This window comes from Microtus ochrogaster, chromosome 10 (assembly GCF_000317375.1).
Source record: "Microtus ochrogaster isolate Prairie Vole_2 chromosome 10, MicOch1.0, whole genome shotgun sequence".
Classification (NCBI taxonomy): Eukaryota; Metazoa; Chordata; class Mammalia; order Rodentia; family Cricetidae; genus Microtus; species Microtus ochrogaster.
The window spans coordinates 21,195,797-21,216,709 of NC_022016.1; the positions used below are offsets into that span (position 1 = coordinate 21,195,797).

A 20,913-nucleotide genomic window follows, 5' to 3' on the forward strand; every position below is an offset into this window, starting at 1 on the left:
AGTTCGAGACCAGCCTGGTCTACAAAGGGAGTTCCAGGACAGGCTCCAAAAACCACAGAGAAACCCTGTCTCGAAAAAACCAAAAAAAAAAAAACCTATTTACAGTATAACTCTTTGCTAACCTTTGAAAGATTTAAAACCTGGTCTTTTATTTATGTACAAATACATTTTGTTTTGTTCCACTTAGCCCAGGCTGGCCTCACACTTGCTGTATAAGCAAATCATTAAACTCCTGGTCCTTGGGATTGAAAAGATTGCTCAGTGGTCAAGAGCACAGGCTGCTCTTCCAGCACTCACAAGATGACCACAACCATCCATGTCAGGAACCCAGCAGAGCTGAGATTAAACCTAGTATGTAAATTTTACAACTAATAGATCTTTAGGGTTTATGACTTACCCAGCACCATGCTGCTGGTTAGTGGCACTTAAATTTTGTAGTTCTGACATTTAACATTAAAATCATAATTCATGTCATTCAAGGATCCAAATCTTTTATTTTTCATAATGAGAAAGTCATGTAGTAAGAGCCAGTTAATCTAAGCAAGGTATCACTGGGCAGCCTTGCTTATACTGTGTTCCACAAATAACAGTGTGGTGTTAGATTATGATGAAATACATAAAAAAATATTACATGCAGACTGTCACAGCATGTTATCATAAAGGGAACTGAGAAATTGATTTCTGGAAAGTATTTTGGGCAAAGTGTTCAGCACAGGTGGCTATAGTCTTGCCCTATAGTAAGCTGGGCAAGACCTAGAACTAAGTTACATCCCCAGTAATGAGATTAGGTACAAGCTGTTTAATCCAAGAAATCAGTTTACTGAAATCTTTTGTGAACAAAATATAGAAGGTCAAACCATGTTCCTAATGTTGGGAAGCAGGTATAGCATTTGTGTTTCACATAACCTGCTTTCCTCGTGAAAGGCTTGCGCATCACGATGACTGCTTGGATAGAACACTTTATCCCCTTCTTACCAAGAAGCATTGGCTGTGGACCAGAAAATGTTTTGTTTGCAAGATGTATACAGCTAGGTGAGTGACAGCTTTCTTTCCTTTAAAAAGTACTGGGTTTCACTTTTAGTACTTCAGATATCTGCTTTCAGTTTGTGTTTCAAAGTTTTAATCTACTAGAGTCAGTATTCCAGTATTGATGCAGTTTGGTGAAAATGAGATTTTTGTTTGTTTTGTTCGGAAGATGAAACCCAGAGCCTGCTGCCTGTTAATCAGCGTGTGTACACCACTAGGCTACACCCCATATCGTTTGAAAATGAGGGAGCACATATATGAAGTTCAGAGCAAACATCAAGGAGCCATGCTTTCTTTGCTTCTTGACTGTCGTTTACGTTTCAACTCAGGTTTTATGTTCTGAACAATCGATGTGGGACAAACCTCAGGAGGCTGAGGCAGGAAGATTTTGAGTTTAATGCCAGCCTGGGCATTTAACAAGATCTCACCTCACAGAATAGAAAATAAAAGGTGGAATGTGACACAGCGTGAAGAGCTCTCTCTAGTCTTGAGTGCGGCCAGCAGGTTTACACTGTGGGGATTATTTTCTGGTTTTGTTATAAAGACAGGGCCTCACACAGCCTGAGCTGACTATCCTCAAACCAATGGTGTAAATTAAGGACTTGATCTTGAATTTCTTATATTCCTGCCTTAGTCTCTTGAGTACTGGGATTATAGGTGTAAGTCAACTATGAAATGATTCGTACTGTTAATCAGAGCCAAAAATTTTGGCCTATTTAGGGAAATAGTTGAAAATTTAGTATCTTCAGTTTGTTTTGGATTCCCTATCAAAGTATTTTTTCTAAAAAATCACTAGGAAAATAGAAACCAGTTACCAAAATGAAAATCCAGGGGTTGGTTTAAATTTTTCAGAACATCAGAAAAAAATTAAACTAAAATGGTACATTTAAGAGAAACTTAAAAACAGAAATTTCATGTGATGAGTGACACAGCATGAAATCTCAGGTGAACATTGTCCCTATACCGTGTATAGACCAAATTGTAATATTTTTATCTTCAACCTAGATTAAAATCCTTACATCCCCAAACTAACCAATTTTTGTTAAAATAAGAATGATATAGGCCATTATGGCTCCTGTGCAGGGATCATATGCAAATTCAAGTTTTTCTATTTTGATGGCAAAGTAAGGTAACCTATCATCTCCAATTATTTGATACATTGTAGAGTAACTAGAAGACATGGTCACTTCGTGTAGAAATGTCATGCTCTATACTATTTGTATGTTTGCCTTGTTTTAAAATAAATATCTGTGTATGTGGGCACATACCTATAATCCCAGCACCCTGAAAGCTGAAAGCCAGCCTGGATTACTTAAGGAAGTCTTCTGGGGTCTGTAAAATGTAGATCTATTAATTTTCCAAAGTGATTATTAGAAAACAAGTGAGTTACTTAAAGGACAGGAGTTCTCGTAAATGTGTGCTGCTGATAGTTTGCATAAGCGGCAATCTTAACAGTTCCGCCGCATTTCCTGGTGTATGTCCCTACTGTGTTGGTATAGCTGGTTGAAGCAGTAGTGAGAATGTTTTCTATGTATTGCTACAGAGCAGTGGTTCACAACCGTCCTAAAACTATGATCCTTTAATAGTTTCTCACGATGTGGTGACCCCCAACCATAAAATTTATTTTTGTTGATACTTCATAACTGTAATTTTCCTACTATTATGAATTATAATGTAAATATGTGATATGTAATCTCTGTTGAGAACTGCTGTTATAGGCCATAAGTCATAGACTATTGAAGCATAAAAAAAATCCCAGCTATAATATAACATATACTTTCTTTTTAAACTACAGATGGGTGACAAACAACGACACCTTTGCACCAGAGGATCCATGTTTCTTTTGTGATGTCTGTTTCAGAATGCTCCATTATGATTCTGAAGGCAACAAACTAGGGGAATTCCTTGCTTATCCTTATGTTGACCCAGGAACCTTTAATTAGTACCACATATATATATTTTATATACTAAAGTTTAGTTAATATATTTCATACTTATTATACAGTGGGTTATTTTTTCTTGTGGCTTTTTACTTATGTTGTTTATGTTACTGAGATGTAGAAATACTTTTTTTGTATTCTGAATATATAAACATTGTTGGAAACCAGCTTTTGATTCTTGTCTCTGACTCCTATGCATTCTGTACCCGAATGGGTTTTGCTAATGGTAGAATGCAGCTGACAATACATCAAGTCTAGTAGTCCTTTAAAGAAATCTGTGAAGGACATGAGAGCTACACCTCCTACTATGAAGCTTCCAAGGTAAAGACCCTTCAAGTATCTGCAGTAAAGAGAAACTAAGGGCAGAAAATTAGGAGTAGCTATAATTTCATTTTAGGCTCCTGTGATATTTTTTAAGATAGACACTAGACTACAATAAATCTAAAAAGTTTTAGTTATACCCATAGTATTATTTAAAGTGAAGCCCGTTTCTTGAAATCACAAATGTTTAAACTGTCATGGCTAAAGAAAATAGCGGATTTTACATTACCATGGCTCACTTAATCCTCATAATAATTTTGAGCATGTGAAAATCAGTAGGGAAAGTTTTCCAGCTTAGCACCTCCATTTTTTGTCCCCTTGCTGTAAAATTGTAATGACATTTCTCATTCTGAGATACAGAAGAAAGAAAACTGCTAAACAAACTATCAAAATATTTTGTGGAAACTTTTGGGGTAGAAAATGAACTTTGTATTATTTATAAAATAGACATTTAACTTTAATTAACTTTATTAACTTCCTCTGTCCTAGGTTTAACTTAAATTCACTGAATCTTCTCCAGATGGCTAAGAACAGATCAGTAAACCAGAGACCTACACATCTGTTTAAAGATTGTGAAGCATGTTTCATGGACTTAAATGCACAAATACAATTATGGCAACTGACATGGAGATGACAAGTGCCTATATGTGGTATGTCTAAAAGTATTCTTGTTTAGTAATGTAGCCAACACAGGTCATTTACTCTCCAGGGCTAATTTACAATGTGCCCAAATTTCTTACTTTCCTGTATTGAGTAATATTAACATTAAGTACACTGAGAATTCTACTTCACAATCATACACTAATAATGAATGAATGATTTACTCAATTCCTAGATTAATATGGCAATTCTTGTGGGTCTTGTTCATATTCTCCCAAAGTAAATTACAGGAAGTTAGTTATCCCTAATACATATGTAATGCCAATTATCCCATTTTAATAGACAAAGATGACAGATAACAGATAAACATTATTATATGGAATCCTTATTTATTAAGAATGCTATTCTACTTCTTTTTTTACCCACAGTTCACATGCCTTCCATTTCTTTGATGGTAGAAATAAGGAAAGGCTCACCAGGTTACTGTAATTATCTATTATTTAGGTATCCCAACTGGTTCACATGAAAAGAATTTCAACTTTATAGTTACATGTTGTAAAGCCCCTAACTTCAAACAGTTTTTCTTCATGCCAGTATATCTTTTAAATACAACATAACAATTAAATTTCATGTGTCACTTTAAGGGCAGAGGTAAATATGAATGGCACAACCTTATCAGTGAAAATTCCTATAGATATTCCTGCACAAGACTGCTGTATAGAAAATAGCTGTTTCCTCAAGCATCTTGCTTATACTTCACAATTCTTTTAAGGATAATTACACCTTGTAACTTTATAGCAGGGCACTCATCACTAATATCTGTTGGTGAATCACGCGACACAAATTTAAGCACATTTTGCTATTTGCAGTAGATAGTAGTCTATTCTCTGACCAATGGAATAAAGTTTGTTAGCTGAAGCCTTTGCTCTGCATACAGGAGTAAGTGGCAGACTACATCCCCACCTGGCACTTTTTAATCAGGTCAGTGGATATAAACAGGAACATTTTTAGTGTGCCACATCACTGACTGGGTAAAAATCCATCATGCTATAGAATTTCTAGCTAGAATAGCATATATGGTCTAACGAGCTCTGGTGAATTGTTTGTACATACGGACTTGCAATCAGAATCTTTCATTAAGGTGGAATATGTAAAATTGATCCAAACAACTGGGAAAAACACCAAAATGGGTATCCATACATGCATATTACACATGCATACTATGCACACTGGGGAGGTGGTAGGTTTAATGCAATTTTGTTTAGAGTTTCCAGAGTGATAGCCTGCCTGTGACAGACAGTTCCAAAGCACACAGACCCCTACCTAAGAAGGTACATGACTAGAAGAACGCTGCTAGCACTGAGTGGGACACTGTAGCTGACACCTGTTGTCAGTGAAGAATGGGAAGTCCACAGAGGCAGGTGACAGTGCTTCCCTGAGCTTACTACTGCATACCTCCTCTATCCCCTAACAGGACCTCAGTGGGGGCTAAGGACGACACTACTTCCTTAGCAGGTGATCTAGAATTCTTCCAGTAGTTCTTCTCAATTAGCAGTAATAATAATTTACTAATAGAGTTTGGTAGAAAAAATTTTAATTAAAACAAGTTTACACATTTGACACTTATGGCTTAACTAGAATAATTTTCATTCAAGCTAAAAATGTACTAAGGACAAAACAGAAGAGTGGTGTAGATAATGTACAGCATTTGCCCCAAACAGTAGTTCAATAAGAGCAAAAGTTCAATTACTGAATAATTCAAAGTCCTTTACATAAGTGAAAATAATTATGAGACGTCAAGGCCATATATAAACATAACACACAAAACACTGCTATTAAGTCACTTTCCCGTTAAAATTTCAAAACATAGTGATGAATCTTTCTTCCATTTGGAAACCAATGATGACGACCTTTGAAATGTTATTCCTTAACAGACTCTGATGGTCTCTTTGTGTGTATAGATTATCACCTTACTGTCTTGGAGCAACTGTTGTTTCTACCTTTTATTTTTGTAATCTTGTGATGCCTGATGATACAGAAACTAAATACAAATCCCATTAGTTTTCTTATTTATTTACCACTTAATGAGCATCATGGACTGATTACAATTTAAAAACACACACATACCTCAATGAGCATGACCTTCTTAATGTGTGAGATTAAAAACAAACTAGTTTTAGGTTTTTGTGATTAGTAACTATAAAGGATTGTATATGAAGTTTCTCTATATACCCAATCTGTTCTTTTTAATTCTGACTCCACTGAATTCACAGCCCTGAAACTAAATTACTTTCAAAAGTCATCAAATTTGTACCTTCTAGTTGGACACGTGGGTGTCACACAGACTACACATTATTAGGAAGAGGCAAGCTAATGCAGCACAATAGACTGAGGTTACATTAACTTCTGATAAAAAGGAGTGAGTACTTAGAAGTAACATTCATTTTATCAACCATAAAAATGCTCAACTTCTAAAAAACCCACAAACAGTGAAAAGACAGTCTGGTAAATCCAAGATTTGTAAAAACTATGCACAAACCCACGTTATTTGGGAGAAGAACGATTTATACAAGTAGAGGTTTTAAAATGTAACTGGCCTACTACCAATTACATCTGCACACACACACACTAACCGAAATACACTAGTCACGTCTATAAAGCAGGTCAACCTTTCTAAGTAGGTTTCACTCACACTGGAACTGGTTGATGGAGCTGTTAATACTGCACACGGAAAATTAGCAATAAGTTTTACTTTTACACAAACATAAAGGGATTTTTCTTTCCCCAAACTACTTAAACATCAAACCTATACTTATAAAAAATTTAACCCTTTCAGTCAGCAGCCTAAGTATTTCAGATGAAGCCACTCACAATAGACTTCACATACTCATTACACCCCATGTCTGCCAATCTAGTTATTTAGTGGTGACTCCTTCAGAGATAGTTCAGCCTCTCTCTCTTCTCCGGGTGATCTAAAATAAAAGGAAAAAAGAAAGCTGTCACAAGTATTGGGGTTTTCTCTTGAGTAAAAAGAGCTTTAATTCTAATTTTAAAAAAATCACAAACACTTAACATATATGTTGCTAAAGTAATACACAGATCTGGTGAGATAACCCAAGGAAGCATCCTAGATCTGGCACTAAATTTAAGATGAATTTTATGTAAACAGAATTTGTATCTGTGATGATAACATAAAATAAGAACTAGACAAATACAGGTCCATAGGTACTTTACAAAGTACCTACTTAACATATCAAGGTTCAAAGAAAAATTGTTTTCTTTCAGAGTTCCTACTGAGATCCATTTTCCTGAGTAAATATAGGGGTAGTAATTAACCCGTCATCCCAAACAGACTATGTCTGGGTAACAGCTACAAGTTCAAGGCTGACCTGGACAGTGTAGGGAGATCTGTCTCAATAAACCCTTTGGGGGTGTTGGGATGAGTTGCTATGTAGCCTTCTATTTGCTGGTGCTAGGGACTGAACTCAGCCTGCCTTAACATCTACCCTTCTTCCTCTTGTCTTTTCCCTTAAATAAATGAGTAGTGCTTTCTCTGCATATTCCTCTGCACACCAGAAGCTGGCATCAGGTTTCATTATAGATGGTTGTGAGTAGCCATGTGGTTGCTTTCGGGAATTGAATTTGGGACCTTTATAAGAACAGTTCGGGAATTGAATTTGGGACCTTTATAAGAACAGCCAGTTCTCTTAACCACTAAGCCACTTCTTCAGTCCCTCCTGCTGTTTTGATTCACAACTTAGTAAGACTGATATAGTGGACCATCAAAGCACTAGAGGCAGACTTCTCTATGTGTTCAAGACTAGCCTAGTCTACACAGCAACTTCCATGACAGCCAGGCAACACAACGTACACAGTGAGACATTGTCTAAAAGGGGTGTGTAGGGAAAGGAAGTGTTAAACAAAAATCATTTTTTTTTCTTTTTAATCATTGAGCTCAGTGATATAGTATTTCCCCAGCATATTTAGCCTTAGGAAGAATTACTGTGCTAAAATCATGAACTAAGGGGTGTGTGTGGGGGGGGTGAGTTGCATACACCTTTAATCCCGGCACTTGGGAGGCAGAGGCAGGCATCTGAGCTCGAGGCCAGCCTGGTTTACAGAACGAGTTCCAGGATAGCAAAAGCTACAAAGAGAAGCCTTGTCTCAAAAACAAAACAAAACAAAACAAAAAAAACCAAACTGTATAAGCCAAGCACAATGGTACAACTCTGTAGTCCCAACAACTGGGAAAGCCAAGGCAGGAGAATCTCTTAGAGCTCAGGAGTTTGAAGCCAAACTCGGCAAAAAAAAAGCAAGACACTTAAGACCCTTCAAGAAATTTTTTCTATTATTTTATGTATGGGCTTTCTTCCTGAACATATATCTGTGTACCATGTGTCTGGTGCCAACAAGGCCAGGAAGGGTAGGGATCATCTGGAACTGGAGTTAAGACAGTTCTGAGCTGCTTTATATATGGGTGCTAGGAATCAAACCAAGTCCTCTGAAGAGCAGCCGGTGCTCTTAACATTGGAGTCTCATCTCTCCAGCCTTAATTTCAAAAGGCCCATTACTTTTCTTACTGCCCTTACTTTTTCTTACTGCCAGCCTCATGGCTATCTTTGCTTTCTTCGTTACTGTCACCATTATGTTGTGGATGACTACTGTCTTGAGCTTCAGATCCTCCATTTAGGGTCTTTGAACCTTTAGAATACAAAAACTGTTAGCACATACAAAATAATACCTTAAATTATCCTAGATGTTCAAGGTCAAAGTATGACCCTTATGTTCCTAACACTTCAACCTTTTGATGAATTTTAGGATTAGGTCTGATGTCATTTCAAAGAAGATGAATGAAAAGATATACTAATAACTTGTATCACACAAAGTCTAGAGTAGGTAAGGCACAAGAAACATTTTTTTTAAGTGGACAGATGACTTAAATTACTAATCTCATCACATTACATCTGGAATACTGTAACTGGCAGAACTTTTTAGTCACTAGCATGCATGTAGCTTTTTGGGGGGGAATAATTAAATTTAGTATTTATAGTATTTTAGAGCATAAAGTACTCAAACTGATGTGACTGGGCATTCTTCTGAAAACTTACTAATAAATATCTAAGGGAATCTAATGAGTATAAAAGTTTTTTGGTTGTTGTTCTGTCTTAAAAAATTAGTTTTTACCACAAGTATATGCCAGTTATGGTGTTTTGTCATGGAATTGGAGGGCAGATAGTGGTGCTCTAGTCTTAGAATCCTCTGTAGGTAAATTCTGAACTACAATGTATTGTAGTTCTGAACTACAGTATTATGAAATTTACTTTTAAATATACTTGGGTGGGCAAAAGGCTACACAGGACCACATTCAGCACTCGTTTACCTAATAATTTGGAGCCTGCAGTGTTTTAGATATCTTGACTATAAGACTCAATTTCATATGCATCTTAAACACATTGCCTCAAGACAATTTTATGCATTGGCACATCAAAACAAGGTGTGTTAGCCATCTATTTGGACAGTCTGTGATCGACTCTCAGCACCTATTCCTAACTCCATTTAGATGATACTGGTTACTATTTTCTTTTAACACAGTAAAATACCACTTATATCCACACATAGCCACTTAACAATTTAAAGATATAGTACTTAACACAGTGTACAACATGCTTAGGGTAACTAACACTGAAAACCTGTTGGCATGATCAGAAAGAAACAAGCAGCATCTTTGGCTCCAACTAGGATGCAGCAACTCTGGTTCTGTGCCTACTGTATACTGTATTTTTTTGGCAAAAGCAAATGAGAGAAAATGGGTTGCTTTTCTAGAAGACATCCTTTCCCCGAAACTACACTGTCATTAACAATGGTTTTGTTACAAGTATTACTGCTCTAGTCCTTCAAAATACCCAACATAACAATTTTACCAGATATGTTTTGTACAAGTACTGTGTCTGTGTTGAACATTTCAGCTGTTTCAAGGTCAATGAATACACAATGCGACCTCATTGCTGATACAGGTTTCAATAGCCACCTTTTCTAACACATGTAACAAAACCATTTACAAAAGCAGTGCTGGCAAGTAACAGAGAGGGAAACCCAGCATTAAGTTATTACATACCTGTTTGTTCCTTTTCTAGCTTTTTGTTTGGCCCTTTCTTCCCTTGATCTTTGGTTTTATTTGCTTCCTCATGCTGTCTTTGTTCAGCAAGAGATTTGTTCAGCACTTGGGTGATGACTGAATCTCCTTCACCAACCAAAAACATATTCTTAAACTTGTTATATAACATTGTAGACTTTTCCATGATAACTTGACTAACTTTGAACCGCCGTATCTGAGAAAACAATAGTCATGATTATCTTTCCTAATTGATTTACTTATACTTTCTTTAAAAATGAAGAACTGAGAAAAAATTTACAGGTCGTCAAACCACTTACTTTTTTCAATGTTGTGATCATCTCTGTGTGTTTCTGAGCTTGTTGCATTGTTACCTGAAGTGAAGCAAGTTCATCCAGTGCCTCAATGCATCTGTTCACATCCTTCATGACAAAACAGCAATTTCATAACTGTTAATTACCAAAGCATCTACATAATCTACTTCTGAAGATTTTTTTAAAGCTCTTAAGATGATAGGCACGAAATGGCCAGGTATTGTTCCCTTAATCTTTAAAAACTTACACACTTAAGTCATGTGAGAAAATATTTAAAGCTATTAAAGCAGTGCATTTTAAATGACGTTAAACACTTACTAGATTATCAATTTTGAGTGAATTTTTAATTTCAGCATGTATCCTTTGAAGTCGAGAATCCATTGATGTTTCTATAAATTGAAATATGTGAAAAACAGTAAATAGTTTTTCCCCCACACCATATCTCTGTACAGTCTAACAAATAAAAGAAATGGTGGTTACAAAGTTTTCTTAGTAGTCTTTAAGAAGCCCATTATAGATGATTAGTCTAAGAAGTTACCTACTAAATATATGGTCTGGAGAAGAAACATGCAGCATAAAAGCACAAAAATACCACTGAGCTGCATTTGTTTCTAAACTCTTGTCTCATATGATGACCTACATGTCAGCCCTTAACTTGTTTTACCTCACTCATTTAACTGCAAGGTATTTATCAAAATGGGTAAACCTCCAGTGCTTTAGCAGGGTTGCAAAACTGTCCCCAAATAAGCATTAAAATACAGAGACATTAGCAAGTTCACTTTAATTGCTTAAAATGCAATTTAACATAGATTCCATCAGACTTAAAAAGGTATTATTTGTAGAATATAAAAACATGGGATGGAACTGCAAAAAATACTCTTAAAAGTTTTTTAATCTGTTTACTTTGGTTTTTTAAGTTAGGGACTCAGTTTGTATCCCTGGTTGCCCTGGAACTGTGGTTCTCCTGGCTATGCTTCCTTAAGTGATTACAGGAATGTGCCATCATACCCAGCTTACATAAACTTTCTATGTGTGATTTTGTATCTTAGAAAGTAAAATAACTAACCTCGCTTCTTCTCCACTTTCTTAACTTCTGGCTTCTTTCCTTCATCTTTATTCTGCCTATCAAATGTTAACACAAATATTTCAAAACACTGGAACTTTGTGACTTAGGTTAGCAGACGCCCATATTCCCCTATGTAAAGGTTTAAAAAAATGGTCCTTAAAAATAGTAAATCAGCCTACAACACAGGACACTGACTAGTTTCTAAAACTATGCAGTTCTACATCATTAGCATAAATACAGACAACTCAAACAAGCTAATTTAGTTTTTCAGAGATAATCAGTGTGACTTTGAAGCAGTCACACTGAAATGTGACGCTAAAAATCCAATTTCATGATCACTGGCCAAACAAGCCACAATGGGAAGAGAACACCTATAAATGCTTAATGGATTTTTAATCAACTTCTTTTCCTATAATTATTTTTTTGAAGCATATTATAAAGTAGACCAATTTAGTTGTTCCCCACATCTCCAAAGGGCAGGTAAATCAAAGGACGTTGAGATTAACTTCAATAGTGATTAGATCTACTTTAAACTGATTATATGGTCTTTTAAAACTGGAAAGGGTGCCATTGTTATCAAGCTAAATGACATCCACTGTTATTCACAAACCATCTCATAAATGAAAACTAACTATGTTACTAATATTAACAAAAATAACCTTTTAAATTAGAAATTTTAGTCTCTAGTACCTTGGCTTGGTGTTCAGGCCCTATTATGAACCAATTAAAATAGACAAGAACAAAAAAATACCTAAAAATCACGTTTTTTTTTTAAAAAAACTTTATTTTAAAATTTTGGTTACAGTTTCATTTTTTTTTTTACTTAACAAGTCTAATGTTTAATCTCTCAGGATTAAAAAGAAAAAAACAAGACTAAAGAATTTAACAACAAAAGAATGTCAAGGAAAGGGCACAACTGCCCCATTTTTCAAGAACGTAATAGCTATTCCAGTTTAACACCTAGCTTCAAAACAAGATGAGTTTTCATATTTTCTAAATGAAATAATGTACAACCACCGTCTTCTTCATCTATGTTTGTTATATAACTTTCAAACACAAAGCTTCATTTTAAGCTTGGTTTAAAAAAAAAACAGGAATGATGGCCAACCTTAATATGTAGTGTGCACCTTACAGGATATTTTGTTAACAATCATGACACAGTTAATAATGCCATTAATAATGAAGTCCTCAATTTAGAATCTGGAACATTTCTTCCATCAAGGGGGGGAGGGGAAATTCAGTCCAATGAGTCTGTCTCAAGATCTTCATCGCTTGTATGCTCCACTTGTATTCTCTTTTCAGTTACTGGATTAATGCTTTGAGCCCAAAATGAGATATATTTTTTATTACTGTAGATTACATGTTGTTTGGCTGGGAATACAATACAATAAACTTTATTTTGCATAATGCATTTCACACAAGTTGCATCTGAAATGCTTTACAGAGCAAAACTGTCCAAGTACAAAGTTTTGTAATAACAGGAGAAGGAAAGAAAACACAAATATTAGAATTTGAGAAAGTTACATTGGAGGACATTCAAAAGAAACTGAAATACAAAAAGATATCTTGAGATTCTGAAGAAGGATTGGGCTAGATTTACTAAGCAACAACTAATTTATGCCTTAAGTCTGGGAGTTAAAAGCAACAACAGTCACAGTTATTCAGGGGAGAGAAAGGACAGGAGTAACGGCATTTACAGATGTGCCCACGGTCTGGCATTTTAATCACTTTTAAACTCAAACAGCTAAACTGCTCTGTATCCTCCAAATAGCTACAGAATCAGAGACAATATATCTATAAGATGTTCAGCTTGCAGATGCATCATAAAGGCAAAAGAAAATGGTTTTTAGTAGTTGCCACACTTGTCTTACCTACAATGTTTTCAAATCAACTCACTAGCGAAAAAAGCCCAGTTTTCGACACTATAGTGTCAGTCTAAAAGAGTCTAATGATAAACTAGGAAACAACTATATAATAAAGACATGAAGTCTAATTATCATAGCAATCATTATTCCTTGTTCTGATAAAATAATGGTATACAATAAAGGAGGAAGAAATTCCTCATGGAAAACGTCTATTGTTTCCATGTGTCAAAGTGTAATTCAAACACATCAAATGCAAGTCCTGCCAGCCTTTGGGTTTACTTTAATCGGCTTCCTGCTTTCCAACTGTGCTTTTGTTATCTTTGCTAATTTTTATACAGGCCTGCTGGTGGTACGACAAATACAAATATTTACTGCATTCTTTCTCCACCAATATTTCCATCGTTCTGTGTTTCGCATGTTATACAAATAAGGAGGAGAGAGTAGTCTGTAAAGTGCTAACAGCTCCTCACTGCACTTTCACTGAAGTTAACAGACAGCTCAAGGAGGACACCTCAGTGCATCTCATCCTCCAACAGCACATACCGAACACTTTTCTAATATGGAAAGTTGCTTCAAAAGGTTTCATGAAGTCTGGAAAATGAGAGTGTACTTAAAATCTTTCATACTACTCTTTAAAAAAAAAGATTTATAGAACTAAAAGGACTACTTACTGCTCAGTTTCCATTTGTTCCTCCTGCTTGCGCTTCCGCTCTGTGGTTTCCTTCTCATGTTGGCCTTTCAGCATATTCCTCCTGTGAGCGGTCTGGAAGTTTCTTCCACCCTTTCTCTTCTGTTTGAGAATTAGGATGGATTTAGTTTACTCCCACTGACTGATTACAATCTTGGTAGATAGCAAGCAACCACCCAGCATGTGCTGGCTCTTGTCTATCTGTGGAAGTGAGCCTACTACCACCCTGTAGCAATGAGCTTTGTGACTGAGAGGATGCTGACCTGTCCTCCAATCATTATAACTTCAACACTCTGAAGCTACTGAATTAACACTGTTGAATTTGAGCAGGGTATGCTAGCACGAACCTTTAATCTCACTTGGGAGAGAGAGGCAGGTTGGGTCCCTGTGAGTTCAAGGCCAACCTGGTCTACAAAGCAAGTTATAAATCGGCCAAGGTTGAAGACCCAGGTTCAGACCCTATCTTAAAACCACTCCTTCCCCCCGAAAATTAGAAACTAAAATTTTCAGACAAATGAGATATTAAAGCCCATATAAACACTTCAGGGCTATTAAACAAAATTTCTTTTTTTTTTCACAAAAAAAGATACAGCATCCAAATAAAATTACATTTTATTAAAAGAATGTAAGCTAGGAAAAGCTTAAAATTTCGTGTATAAATACACCTCTTGTGTCTTTGTTGATCAGGGTCATCTATCTACAACGTCTGTTTACATAGCAGGTTTAATAGAAGTCTACTTTCTAAAAATTATAAGGGCAAGATAAATTCAAAGTTGCAAATAAGCTTTTTATATTAACTAATAGAATTCTATTAAAACATAAAGAGACCCATGTAAACTTATGCTCGCAGCATAAGAATTATGTGCATTAAAAAGCAAGAAAGATCTGTGAGTTTGAGCCGGGCTGTGGTGGAGGCACATGCCTTTAATCCCAGCACTCGGGAGGCAGAGGCAGGTGGATCATCTGTGAGTTCGAGGCCAGCCTGGTCTACAAGAGCTAGTTCCAGGACAGGAACCAAAAAAAAGCTACGAAGAAACCCTGTCTCGAAAAGAAAAAAAAAAAATCTGTGAGTTTGAAGACAGCCAGGACAGCCAGGGCTACACAGAGAAACCCTGTCTCAACATGCCCATGCTCCCACAAATCTCCAACTCACATAACAGCCATTCAAAAAAATTAACCTGAGGTAAAAGACGCTAGGGAGATTGTTCATCAGTTAAGGTTCCTGGTATGCAAGCAAGAAGACCAGAGTCTGTATTCCCAAAACTAAAAATTCCAGATAATTGCACTGGCTCATCTGTAATTACAGTCTCGTAGGCAAATACAAGTGATCTCCAGAGCAAACTGGCTACACCAAGCTTAGGCACATGGGGAGCTTTGGGTTTGCTTGAGAAACACTTCTTAATGAGTCAGGTCAAGAGCAACTGAGAAAGATTACCCAAGCGTACATGCAAACCATACAAAATACAAAAAGTGCAAAAGAGGAGGTCATCTGATGTTACCAGTGTGGTCATTTGTATACACATAACTATACCACATAAATGGTAGGGAGGTCTGAATGTGATTTTCTACCTTTTCACCTTCTTGATCATCTTCGTCTTCTGAATCAGAGGTTGATGTAACCCCTGGTTTTGCTACATTTTTCCGTTTAGATTCAACTTCTTTCTTGCCCTCCTTCTTATCTGGTTCTTTTCTTGGCTTGTCCTCTTCCTTTTGACCTTCTTCTTCCTTTTTAAGCTGCTTTTTAGGTTGTTTTTCCTCTGGTCCCTTTTTTTTACTTTTGTCTTCATCAATAACCCTATGTTAGAACACAAAAATAGAAGATGAACTTTTATGTATTCATTTATATTTTTCTTTTTTGAAAGACTTATTTGTATTTATTCATGTATATGTATATCTGGAGGTATGCACTCTTAACTGCTGAGTGATCTCTTCAGCCTTCATTTATATTCATTTACCAAACAAGTATTTCAAGGGAAAAATCATTGCAAATGTGTATGTAAAATAAAATCTAAAGCATAAAAGACGATATATGCTATCCTATCATAAAATGAATTTCTACAACAAATATTACAAGATACAAAATTATGGTGGCACCACATCAATAAAAATGATCTTCCTCAGTTTTCCAAGTTGCTTTTAACATAATACATTTGTTTTAATAAATTTTATTCTCCCAGAGGGCCCAAGTTCAATTTCCAGCACCCACATGGCAGCTCACAACTGTAACTCCAGCTCCAGGAAATCTGATAGCCTCACATAGAAATACACGCAGACAAAACACCAATGTACATAAAAAATAAAGTTGTTCTAGAAATAGTCATTTGAAAGGACTAAAAAGCATATAATGGTAAATATCTGACCAGCTACTTTTATTAAGCAAATAATCATAGAAAACATGAAAATCACAGACTTCTTGTGGAATAGTGACTGTAAACAAATTGCCACTATGTTTTAACTGGAAAGTAAAAATTATATATATTAAATACATATATATATATGTAAGCCATTTCAACATGAGTTGCTCAATCAAACTATTTAACATAAGCATTTAAGAACCTTTAAAATCAATTTTCTTTGCAATTTCAAGTACATTAACTGCTATTATTTCTATGTTTCATTTTTTAAGAGACAAAAGTTTTTCTATGTGACCCATGCTGGCTCCAAATGACAAATAGACAACCAAATATACAATCAATAATTTTTTTTTTTTCTGAAAACAGTCTCTCTGTGTAGCCCTGGCTAGCCTTAAACTCCCAGAGATCCACCTGTCTCTACCTGCCAAGTGCTGGGATTAAAATCATGCGCCACAATGGTCCTGCTTAGTTAATCCATCCTTAATTGAGTTTTCTCTACAAAACCTTTAGATACAGTCATCATTTCCTAAATATTATATTCCTTCTTTTTTTTTCTCCAAAAAAAAAAAAAAGTGAAGAGGATTTATGAGAAAAGATGACAGACCAAAAAAACCCACTTCTTTCTTTGGTAACTAAATATTTCCTATTCTAAGATTTTTACACTATTTTAAAGAACTTATTACACAGAATAGAACAGAAGCTCCTCTGTGGACACACTACTTTAGCTATAATCTACCCAAACATTTCTTCAGTAATATTGCTGCCCAATTTCCCCTTTTAGTCTACATTACCAAAGTTTCTGTTATCATACACCAAAGAAAAAGCTTTACTCAAACAACCAGATTTTCAATTAAGAAATCTTTCCTGTTCATACAAATTCTTCAGTCTCTACAATTTTCAGAAACAGAATAGCAATAGAAACATAAGACAATAAAACTGTTAAAAACACAAATGTATTTTCTACTAATTTATGAAGTAGAAATACATTTTATATTGAAATATAAATAAAAATATAATATAATGAATTTTATATTAAAAACTCACATGTCACTCTCCGAAGGACAGGGCTGTTTTACCACTTTAGGTCTGCCTCTTGGTTTTGGAATCTTGACTTCAGTAGCTAATTTTCATATAGAAAAAAAGATACAATTTCCCTTTTAAATACAAAGCTTATGTTGAATACATATATTGCACGATATATAAAAGTATTCTTTAAGGGCTTAACTAGTCATGCCATGCATCAAGAAAGTGAAAATTTTATTAACAGTAAATTTCCATCTGTCCTCATTATATTTCACAAATCAAAACTGGAAGGAGTGGAGGAAGGGGAAACTGGAGTAAATATATAATATATGAGAAGAGGATAAATTTAAAGATATATACATGTTTTTTCATTGCTGTTTTACCAAGTGTCACAAAACAGAGAAATATCACTCAACCAGAATTCCTATTTCTATCACAATAGTTTATGTATACTTTGCATACATCTTTGGAACTTTGTATGAGTATTGTCCATACTTCATTACCACTAGTCTGATCCATTGTAATACTACAAAACATATAAATAGATTTTAATGTCTTTCTTTCCCAATATGGCTTTTTCCCCTTAACAGTTTTCAGTAAGGATCCTATAACGATGTAGGAAAAAAAAAAAAAGGCCCTGTTTTGTTTCATTTTTAGTGTTCTACTACTCTGTATTATTTCCAAATTGTTCATGAACTATCAGAATATAGTAATTTTAAAGTGAAAAAATAAGATAAGTCCACTATTCAAAGTAGTTATCTTAAGCTCACCAGATTCATCTGGTAGAAGAAACCAAGTCACAATTATTTCAAACTTACTAGCTGTCTCCAAAATTAACCATTTCTATCTCCTTTGTTATTGTTATTTTAAACAGTCTTACATATGCATGACATTTTCTCGAGGACACATAGCACAAGCACATACAGTGGTACTGCTATGAGACTGTATGTCCTATTGGCACCACAGATTGCCCGGCTTGTGTAAGTACGCAGTCCTTTCTAATGATGAATTTCTCAGGCCTCATCTATATCCATGGTTAAAGTGATACATGACTGTCTTTCATCAACCTCTGTTTATATTATTGCAAAACATTTGAGCCAGCAATGTTTTAATGGATTGGAATATTAACAACAAGCCAAAAGGTATTTATTAATGATCTACCTGCAGGTCGTCCTCTCTTAGGACTTGCTTTCAAGTTAGCAGAAGCTGTTGCTGCAGCCACCATTCCTGCTTCTTCAGTTTCCACTGGTTTTTCGGCCTGAATCACAAAAATTTAATTAACTTATTTAGCAAAGCCGTGCCAGTCTACAATAATAACATAAATATCAGAATAATTTCTGTGTAATTTTATTACTTTTGAACAATCAGTTTAAGAGCATCCTCTCAGTTTTTTTCAATAACCTTTTTAATATTTCCCATTTGAAAAAATAAGGCTAACATTTTTAATATAATATGAGAACCAAAGTATAATGCAATTATGCCGTAACAAATATCATTGCTACTTTAATTCATTAACTTTGCGAATATATACATATTCATCTTCCAACTGAGATGGACATCTGAGGCTCTCCTATAAAAGTTACTTTTATTTTCTCATAGAAAGCTTTCCAAACTACAAGGCTGAAAAGTTAATGAGTCCCAGTGAGAATCAGTTATTAATGACTTATATAAGGATAAGAACCACATATTAGGTAGAAATAAAAACATGAGGAAACAGATGGCAGTTATAATTGCAAAGGGAGGAACAAAACTAACACATTCAATTGAAGGATGTAAGGACATTCAAAAGCTACTTCAACTTCAGTCTTAACTGTGCCAACCAAAGAGCAAGAATGTATCTAAACATGTAGAACCCAATTCAAATAATTTAAAAAAAAATCAATTTATTTACATATGTTACAAAGTAAGAAACAGCATTACTTTTACTTCTATTTGAAGGGAGTGGCAAAGAAATACAGTCCAGACCAGCCTTAAAAGCTCTAAGCCCTCCTGCTTCAGCCTCCCAAGTACTTTTGATTTCAGGCATCTGCATGCAGGCCCAGCTCAATCTACTTTTTAATCAATGATGCCTAGGGATGATAAGAATATCCATCTCTAAGATTAATGCATAATGTGCACTCAGACTAGATTAAAACTGACCTAAAGTTACCCTTTGATTGTTCTCTGAATAAAAACAAAAACTCTGCTTTAAGAGCTAGGGTTAAGATCGAGTCAGATCTCTATGTATGAGGCCAGCCTGATCTACAAAGCTACAAAGAGCTCCAGGACAGCCAGTGCTATCACACATAAAAACCCTGTTTCAAAAAAAACAGACAAAAAAAAAAAAAAAAAGAAAAAGAAAGAGATCATGCTGCCCTATTCTAAATACGATCCTGCAACCACATGTAGGAACCAGGTTAAGAGTAAAGCTATGCAGGTCCCAAAGGTTAAACTCTCCTACTGATGACTTATAATAAGTCAAAGTTAGGTTCAAATAGATAGATCAGCTCTTCGGGGCAAAAAGAACTTATTCACTTACCCTTTCTGCATTTGGAAATAAGTCGAAAGCAAGTAAGAATTACAGGTACGATGGACCATTTGAGAAGATACCAATAGACAGTAAGTGACATATTCTTGAATAGACAGTAAAAAAAGATTAAGTCTAATACTAAACAAGGACCTACCATGGATACATGTTTATGACTATTAGTACAAAATCATCCAAGTAAAAGCCATTACTCTAGAAAATATTTTGACCACAGAAAGGACTAATTCAGTTATTTAAAATATATGCATGAATATCTTTAAAATTCACATTCTAACTAGATTTTATTTATAACTTTACTTATCTGGCTGAAACTTCTTTCTCATTATTATCCTGACTTACAACTGTACTATCTTTTCTCTTTCCCAAAGTAATTCCACAGGCATCGTGGACCCACTATTCATGTCCCCATTTCAAGACCACTGCATCCTTGCTACACCTGCTTCACAAATCCTAAACAAAGATTACTAAGCTGATAAGCCCTAGCAGGCAGGATGGGATAGGGGTACAAACATGAAATCATTTTCTGTATTTGAAGATGGCATCTCAAATCTGTTGTTAATCCTATTAACTTCTACTACAAGCCCTGAATAGCTAACATAAACTTTTAGCCGTTTATGTTGATCTAAACTCTTGATTTAAACTAAATGGGGGGAGAAGGGGAAAAAAGAGCTAGAGAGAATTTCCTTGAGCCACAGCGAACACATCTTTTCTTAAATCAATCCTTTCAAACCCTTTACCAATTTTTCATAGTTTCGCTAAGAAAAATGGTAAGATTTTTACTGTTATTTCACATTAAATGTTTCCCTTTATATATGCAAATCCCTGATGCATTGTTACATTACTTCTGTCATTTCTTGAGATTTCAAAAATATATTACCATTAAACACTACCAATCTATTCCATCTCATTTCTGTCCTCAGCACTTACCTAAATGAAACTGAAAGCTCCTGAATAGGCTAATTACCAAACATCTCACTGGATCCTTTGTACTAGGCACTATTGTTAACTCCCTTGTTCAAATTCTCTTTGCTGCTTATAGACAACTTCTGGTGTTTCCTGATGTTTCTTCTAGTCACC

The 20,913-nt window shown here is 35.3% G+C and overlaps 2 protein-coding genes across 6 annotated transcripts in view; one reads left to right on the top strand and one right to left on the bottom strand.

The window, feature by feature from the left end:
- Positions 1–5,700, top strand: part of Snapc3 (small nuclear RNA activating complex polypeptide 3) — a 29,662-nt gene extending 23,962 nt beyond the window's left edge. Inside the window, exons 8-10 of one of the 2 annotated variants that reach the window (XM_005352680.3) lie at positions 925–1,032; positions 2,822–3,287; positions 3,777–5,700. In XM_005352680.3, coding sequence (XP_005352737.1) covers positions 925–1,032; positions 2,822–2,969 — 256 coding nt within the window. In that variant the 3' untranslated portion in view covers positions 2,970–3,287; positions 3,777–5,700. Of the gene's footprint in view, positions 1–924; positions 1,033–2,821; positions 3,288–3,776 lie in introns of those variants that run through there. The other variant, XM_026781932.1, reaches the window with a different exon arrangement.
- Psip1 (PC4 and SFRS1 interacting protein 1) overlaps positions 5,519–20,913 on the bottom strand; it is a 41,060-nt gene continuing 25,665 nt past the window's right edge. The window contains exons 7-16 of one of the 4 annotated variants that reach the window (XM_005352682.3): positions 18,471–18,567; positions 17,331–17,406; positions 15,502–15,727; positions 13,916–14,034; positions 11,380–11,435; positions 10,632–10,702; positions 10,320–10,421; positions 10,003–10,216; positions 8,477–8,588; positions 5,519–6,859 (exon numbers count right to left, since the gene is read on the bottom strand). In XM_005352682.3, the coding sequence (XP_005352739.1) occupies positions 6,799–6,859; positions 8,477–8,588; positions 10,003–10,216; positions 10,320–10,421; positions 10,632–10,702; positions 11,380–11,435; positions 13,916–14,034; positions 15,502–15,727; positions 17,331–17,406; positions 18,471–18,567 (1,134 nt within the window). In that variant the 3' untranslated portion in view covers positions 5,519–6,798. Of the gene's footprint in view, positions 6,860–8,476; positions 8,589–10,002; positions 10,217–10,319; positions 10,422–10,631; positions 10,703–11,379; positions 11,436–12,189; positions 12,831–13,726; positions 13,836–13,915; positions 14,035–15,501; positions 15,728–17,330; positions 17,407–18,470; positions 18,568–20,913 lie in introns of those variants that run through there. The other 3 variants (XM_005352685.2, XM_026781931.1, XM_026781930.1) reach the window with 3 other exon arrangements.